A 7,917-nucleotide genomic window follows, 5' to 3' on the forward strand; every position below is an offset into this window, starting at 1 on the left:
CCCAAACGGTCGTGCCAAGTTATGAATTCATTTGGTCTAGTAAACTTCTGGTTTACAGTGGCATGTGATTCAATTGCACTAATCTTGGTATAATACAACCCAGATGAAAGTGAGGGTAATTTTTCTAATATATCTTTCTTATTTGAATCATGAGTTGTGATATATAAATACTCATGATTTCCCTCATTCATCGTCTCAACATGATATCCATTTCGGCGAATATCTTTGAAACTCAACAAGTTCCTCAGAGACTTGGTAGATAATAGTGCATTATTTATTATAAATTTTGTTCCTCCAGGAAACAAAATTATAGCTCTTCCGGAGCCTTCTATCACATTGCCTGAGCCAATAATAGTATTAACATATTCCTCTTTTGGCACAAGATGGGTAAAATATATATCACTTTTGAGAATAGTGTGTGAACTTGCACTATCCATAAGGCATACATCTTCATTACATATCCTTGCCATTCTCTTCAAAAACAAATAATAATAAAATGAGTAGTATGCACAGTTAAATTGAATACTTGATTAGAATTATTTTTCTAAGAAACACTGTACATAAAATAATGTCATATATTGAAATTTTATTTTAAAATTTGACACATTTAATAATTTCAAAATTCATAAACATTAATATTTCATTATTTATGTACATCATATTTGAAACTTAAATACATAGAAAATAAAACTTAACAATAAGTTCTTTACATTATTTATTTACATATATACTTCACAATCCCACATATTAAACTATTCCATCATTGATTAAATGACCAATATTTCCTTCAGGATCCTCAAAGAAATCAGATACATCATAATGAGTGGTGGAGTTCTCAGCATCATTTGAAACAAAATTTGTTTCCTTTCCTTTGTCGTTCTTTTTCAAAGATGCCTGGTAAAGATCGACTAGGTGCCTTGGGGTACGACAGGTACGCGACCAATGGCCCTTTCCACCACAGCGGAAACACTTCTCCTCGGTTGATTTATTCTGCCCGATATTCCTTTCTTTATTCCACTTCTGGTGAGATCCTCTCTTTTGAACATAATTCTTTTTCCTTCCATAATTTTTCTTATTATTAAAACCTTACCATTTACCTCTTCTGGGGTAATTTGCCACATTTACTTCAGGAAATGGGGCAGCGCCAGCTGGGCGCGCTTCATGATCTTTTAATAACAACTCATTGTTGCGTTCAGCAACAAGAAGGCAAGAAATTAACTCAGAATATTTTTAAACCCTTTCTCTCGATACTGCTGCTGCAGGAGCACATTCGAGGCATGGAAGGTTGAGAAAGTTTTCTCCAACATATCATGATCAGTTATTTTTTCCCCACACAATTTCATTCGTGAGGTGATTCGAAACATTGCAGAATTATATTCATTTATAGATTTAAAATCTTGTAAACGCAAATGCGTCCATTCATATTGGGCTTGAAGAAGTATTACCGTTTTCTGATGATTATACCTTTCTTCAAGGTCTTTCCAAAGATCTGCAGGATCTTTTAATGTAAGATATTCATTTTTCAATCCTTCGTCAAGGTGACGACGAAGAAAAATCATGGCTTTGGCTTTATCCTTCTGGGATGCATTATTTTCAGCCTTAATGGTATCTCCAAGATCCATTGAATCAAGATGGATTTCAGCATCTAATATCCATGATAAATAATTGTTTCCAGATATATCAAGAGCATTGAATTCAAGATGAGAGAGTTTCGACATAATGAAAAATTTGTTACTTGAGTCTTCCTAAAAATTTGATCAGAGTCTCGTGCTTATAACGTGTTGTAAAATAAAAGATATATATAAAATAAAGATGTATAAATAGAAGACTCTAAAATTAAAATAATTAGCTCAATAATAATTTATATATATATATAATAAAATAATATGTTGTAATGTATATATATATATACAAAGATAGAAAGGAGTATAAAAAGTAGAGAGAGAGATAATAGCATTTGTTTATAGTAAGAGAAAGAAAAAAAATATTATTATATTACTGTTGTTTTTGTATGTACGAATGTAAAACAAAATTCTACTATTTATAATGGTAACATATTTTACTTTTTCAACATTTCTTTAATGTCATTTACCATTAAAAAGCTGAGCCGCCCATACATTAATGGACATCCAACTCAGCTTTTATACTTATCACAACATTAATTACTATAGTAATCTCTTAAACAGAATTGGAATAAACTGTGGCAGTCAACCACTCCCTTTAGTGGGTCCCACTCCCACACAAAAGCCCTTAACCGTTCATTTTGTCCTTCCATGCTTCTCGTTAATATGTTAAAGAGGCTCCTCACTTAGCTTTGCCTCATTGTGGAGATGCCAAACCAAAACTCTAAGCTCCACCCTTTTATCAGGGTGTAAGAGCCTTAGCTTGAAAATACACATAAAATAAAACCATTATTCTCCCAAATCAAGTTAGAATAATAATAAAAATGAGGACCAAAGTGTTACTTCTAATGGTCCTCATGGTTCTAGTGGTAAGTGTCACAAGGCCAAGGCTTGTATCTTCTAGAGCTCTTCCATCTCCACCACCAGCTACTACTAGTAAGATAGAGAAGAAGGCCAATTCAGTGATCAAGGAGAAGGTTCAAACTGTGGATGATGATTCGAGCAACCGCGTTTTGATTGAAGGTCAATACCACACCATGTCCTCAGGGCCAAGCAGAAGAGGTTCAGGTCACTAACACAAAAATGTTTTAGTTAATGACACTGTTATTGGCTTCTTTTTTATCTTTAGTTTGTGTTTTATATTTGATACAATAGACAACTTTGTACATGAATTATTATATATGTGGGAAGTGTAAGCTTCTGTCCATATATAAGGACTTTAGGTGTTGATTTTTAGAAGAACTATAGTGTGTTTAAAAGTTGAAACTTGCCACATTGTATAAATACTGTAAGCTTGGAAAATTATGATTACTTATCCGTTGTAGCAGTTTATAGCCTATAAAAGAAGTGGGTTTGTTGATAGAGTTGAAGCTCTCAGTTCTCAAGTTTATTGTTCTTCTGTTTTCTTTTTTTCTCTGTGAAATTGGATTTTTAGTTGACATGATTAGTTTAAATTTCATTGTTAATTATATTGTCAGTTGAAAGATAAAGTGTCAATTTCAATGATCACGATGGTGTGAAAATTCCGAACTCTGAACTCTCCCTAGATTTGCCTTATGAACTAGATTCTAGTAGCAGTAACTATAACTGCCTAAGTGATCACAATATTAAACTTTGTAATCTTTTGAATTAGGTGCAATAATGAAAAAAAGTGTGGGTATTAATTTAGAAAAATTTGTTGGAGCCGATAGAACTTTTACTGAATTTGCCTAAAAGTAGTGTTGGAATAAGGTTGAATTCATCTTTTTATTTTTGTATCATACAAGTGAATTTTAGGCACAGTAAAAGAGACCATTTGTTTAACTAGCCTCACTTTTAAAATTAGATGAGCTTAACATCACAGCTCATGGCCTATGCAATAGGTGTATGTGACCTATGGATATGATTCTCAGGAACTAAAGTTGTATCTTTGTCAAGAACTATAACTTTTGGCCTAATGATAAATGCTTGATCTAAATAAGATTTTTTTTGGGGGGATCTGAAATGGTTTTTGCGCCATTTAAATGTAATTTTATTCTTTAATCCATGCCTCTAGAAAGTGGTTGAACCTTACCTTTTTTGTAGTAATGAGGTAAAAATTTAGTACGTAAATGGGTCAATTAAGAGCTTTTTGTTGCAAGTCAAATGAGCACGGAGGCAAAGCGCCAAGTGCCAAACTCAAAATTCAATATTGAATTTTCAACTTAAAAACTTTAGGGTATATGAATTAATTGTGACTGCCGTGACCAACTTCATGTTCTTTAGAAGAAAAAAGGTTACAACACCGGTAGTTGGTTACCAAAATAGGACAAGGTAGTTGACTAGCTCTTGGGAGAGCCAACCTTCGGTTTTGCAAGTCAATAATCAGGTCCACGCTTGAGGTGCCAAGTCAAAACACTTTCTCTAGTTTATCTATTCCCAGAAAAGATTCACGGATTTTATTTACAATCAAAACTTTCACTTGTAATTTTGAGCAACCTTTTGGTGTCTAAAGAGTACATAGAAAGAAATGTTGGATTTCTAGTATAGTTCGTAATAGTCCACTTGATTATGTTCAATTGCAGAGAAGAAATGTTGGATTTCTAGTGAGATAGTTGAATACAGTGATAGAGGGAATAACTGACATTGATTCGTATGGGAGGCATATTAATTATACTATGCTCAAATTGGTCAAACTAAAGGGGCAATAAAATTGATATGACTGCAAACTCGGAGTATGATAATTGGCCAATAAACCAATCAGTGATTGAAAATATAGGTATGTTTTGTTTTTGTTTAAATTATATTTAGAATCCATAAACCAGCTAAATCTAGCTTTTGAATAGACAGGTAGTTGAACAAACACAGCATCGACATTTTGATCTGGTTCATGAAATCTATAAGCAATATTTCAAAACTGCAAAAAGTTAACTACAGAGCTAAAACTATGGTAAGGCGTGACGAAGAGCTTGAAATTTATCTAGCTTCATCGATTTTCAACTGAGAAAAAACCGAATCGTCTGCAGTATCAGACCGATCACCCATTGCAATGGACATGTCATCCACTTCGCTCAAGGTGGACAGAGAAGGAAGACGCCTAACATTTGGCAACTGAAGCGATGCAGAAGCACTGCTAGAACTATCCTCATGCGGCTCTCTGTGTATTGCGCCGCGCTGAAGCTGCAGTGCATACTCCAAGTCCCACAACACATCACCCATGGTTGGCCTATCAGAACCATCTTCTTGCAAGCATTTCTCTATCGTCTCGCTAAACTTCCTGAACGAGTTTTGATCTAATTGGCCTTTGATGGTGGGATCAATGATGTCTTCTAGAATCCCTTTGTTTTTGCAAAGGATTCCCCACTCAGCCAAGTTCACTTGCTCCCTTGGGAGCGAAGGTTCGATAGCCGGCCTGGCACATAACACTTCCAGAAGAACTACACCAAATGAATAGACATCAGATTTTTCTGTCAGCTGCTGCGACCGGAAATACTCCGGATCAAGATAACCAAAAGTTCCTTTAACACCTGTGCTGACATAGGAATGCTGGTCAAGAGGACCTGTTCTCGAAAGGCCGAAATCAGCAACTTTAGCCACAAGATTCTCATCAAGGAGAATGTTGGTGGATTTAACATCCCGGTGAATGATTCCCCCGGAAGCGCCTTTGTGAAGGTACTGAAGGCCTCTTGCGGCTCCAATGCAAATTTCAAGCCTTTGCTTCCAAGTCAAGCTTGGCAGTTTTGTGTTGTACAGATGGTCCCTCAGTGTCCCTTTGTCCATGTACTCATAAACCAGTATCATCTCGTACCTTTGATCGCAGTAGCCGATCAAGGAAACGAGGTGCCTGTGGCGAATTTTGGACAAAACCATGATCTCAGTCTGGAACTCCGGAAGGCCTTGACCGGACCCTGGCTCACTCCTCTTAACTGCTACTTTCATGCCGTTCTTGAGAACTCCCTTGTAGACATTTCCAAAACCGCCCTTGCCAATTATCTGCTTCTCATCGAAGTTCTTGGTTGCCAATTGAAGATCCTGCAGAGGAACCTTCAGTCCGAGATTAATGTTGCGAAGCGGAGAGCCTTGAATGGTTCCATCAGTCAACCGGCTTGTTCTGCTGTGAGAACTTCCTCCTGCCTTGGCAGGAATTGGCAACCAATCTGAACCCTCCACCCGCTTTTGTTTGTTGGTCTTAAGACGCCAAACTAACACAACCACCACCAATGCAACCAGGACCAAACCTCCAAGTACTGAGCCCAGCACCACTGGAAGAACATTAGTCTTTCCATTGGAATGGTCTTGCAAGTAACTCAAATCTGATGAATCAACCATTCGCATTATTTCTAAACCATTCAAAAAAGCACTATGATTAAAAGCAGAACTATTAGGCTTGACAGTGATCCGGAAAAAACCAGAGTTATCAGACTGGACCACTAAATCATAATAAAAAGGCGCCGGCAATACTGAAGACACATTTGTGTCGTTACCAATGACCAAAGCAGGCAGGTCATAAATGTACAGACCAAATATGATAAGGCCTGCCTGCATAGACAAAAGGTCACAGAAGTGAAGCCGAATTAGGTGGTCTACACTCTTGTCCACAGGAAGACTCCAGGTTATATTTTCAGAGATAACATTAATCCATCTAGCTGTTCCGTAAACATAATCTAATGGCGCAGTATAAATATTAGCATTTGGACCATCAGAATCAGGATTTACCTTGGACTTAATGCTCCCATTATATGTAAAATTTTTGGCATTTTGACTATTAACAAGGTAAGTATCATCAATAGACCAGGTTCTCCATAAGAGATCTGCGCTACTTGTGATATTAGTGCCACCAACGTTGAGCCTGTGTTTGGTCTCCAACGCTCGCGCGAGTACCCCACTGTAGTTAGACAAACTATATTGTCCAATGGCAGGTTGTGGATCAAAACGTGAGACTTTTTCAGCTATTAATAATGGGGGGAGCAGGAAGACTTCTATGGCATTCACAAAGGCAAACGAGAAACGTTGAGGGTCGAAAGTGATTCTGAATTTACCAAGAGATATCTTCACGTAATACTCTTTAACAAGAGGAGATTTTGTATAGTTCTTGGGCGTGAAGTTTTGCAGCAGCATGAAATTAGGAACCGAGACATTGAACGTTGCAGAAGAGAGGTTACTAGGCGAAGTGAAAGCAAGGAAATGAAGGCGTATTATGTAGGTACCAGCGGTGTCAATTTGGAACTCATAGAAAGATTGACTTGGGAAGATTCTTGCGGTTTGGTAGATAGATGAAAGAGCTGACGATTGGTTGGATTCTGTTTTGCTTCCCTTGCTAAAACTGACCTGGCCTGAATCCCCAACGTAAGTCTTCCCACTCTCTGTGTCACTAGCATTGCTGCTCGATCCGCAATTGATGAAGTACTTGGTTTGGAGATCATACCCATGGGAGTGGAACTGAAGTGATGAGAGCTGAATAACAAGTAGTAGCAGTAAAGGCAGAGAGTGTTGAATTGTGTAAAACTGATGATGAATTGCCATGGAAAATTGGTGCGTGTGATGAACAATTTCAGCTACAATCATGGCACCTGTGACTATGAACTATGGATAGTATTAGCAAAGACGACTTCAGAAGAGGTCAAGTCGTCAGCTTTGATTTTTCTTCATTTTCATTTTTTTTCTTTTTCATTTTTTTATTTCTATTTTTTATTTTCTGGTGTACATGTGATAGTTGATTTATCAACTACCCAGAGTCTCAAACTATTTGATTTGAGCCTTGAAAAATAATTGAGTCTTACTCACGGTGGAAAAATGATTGGTTGCATACTTCTGAAGTGCCACCAAGTTGGCGTGCCACTTCAGACACATTAATGTAATAATATAATAACGAATAAATGATTGTTCCACGGAATGAACACTGAATTAAGAAGGCTGCAAGTAATAAATGTTCTAGTGCCATGACAGAGTAGAGGACAAATGTCGTCCTAACATATCAAGATTTTAGTAAGGTCGAAAGGCATATAATTTGTCCTGACATTCTTGGAGGGAAATTCTCTATTTTTTTCCCCATCTTTCTCCGGTACCCATATGTCTTAATATCTTATTGTAAGAGAATAGAACTGAAGTTATTTATTATTTAGACAGATATTTTGTTGGAAAAATTTAACAAATGTTTAAATAAGAACTTGTCTAATAGCAAAAGCACCAAAAATAATTTTTTTCACTACTTATGTGATTAAATAGGCTTTGTTTCTCTCTCTCTTTTTCAAAATGAGTCTCGAAACTCATTCTCCCTCTCGTGGCTTTTTAGCCATTTTTTTTTAACTTGTGGGTTCTACTTAGTTGGGGACCCACC

At 36.7% G+C, this 7,917-nt stretch overlaps 1 protein-coding gene across 1 annotated transcript; it reads right to left on the reverse strand.

The window, feature by feature from the left end:
- Positions 1-4,316: 4,316 nt before the first annotated feature.
- On the reverse strand, positions 4,317-7,619 carry LOC112720543 (probable receptor-like protein kinase At5g24010). Its single transcript, XM_025771510.3, has one exon. It carries the CDS (start codon positions 7,143-7,145, stop codon positions 4,557-4,559), a length of 2,589 nt encoding a protein of 862 aa, XP_025627295.1. The 5' UTR covers positions 7,146-7,619; the 3' UTR covers positions 4,317-4,556.
- Between the last annotated feature and the right edge of the window lie 298 nt (positions 7,620-7,917).

This window comes from Arachis hypogaea, chromosome 11 (genome assembly GCF_003086295.3).
Source record: "Arachis hypogaea cultivar Tifrunner chromosome 11, arahy.Tifrunner.gnm2.J5K5, whole genome shotgun sequence".
Taxonomy (NCBI): Eukaryota; Viridiplantae; Streptophyta; class Magnoliopsida; order Fabales; family Fabaceae; genus Arachis; species Arachis hypogaea.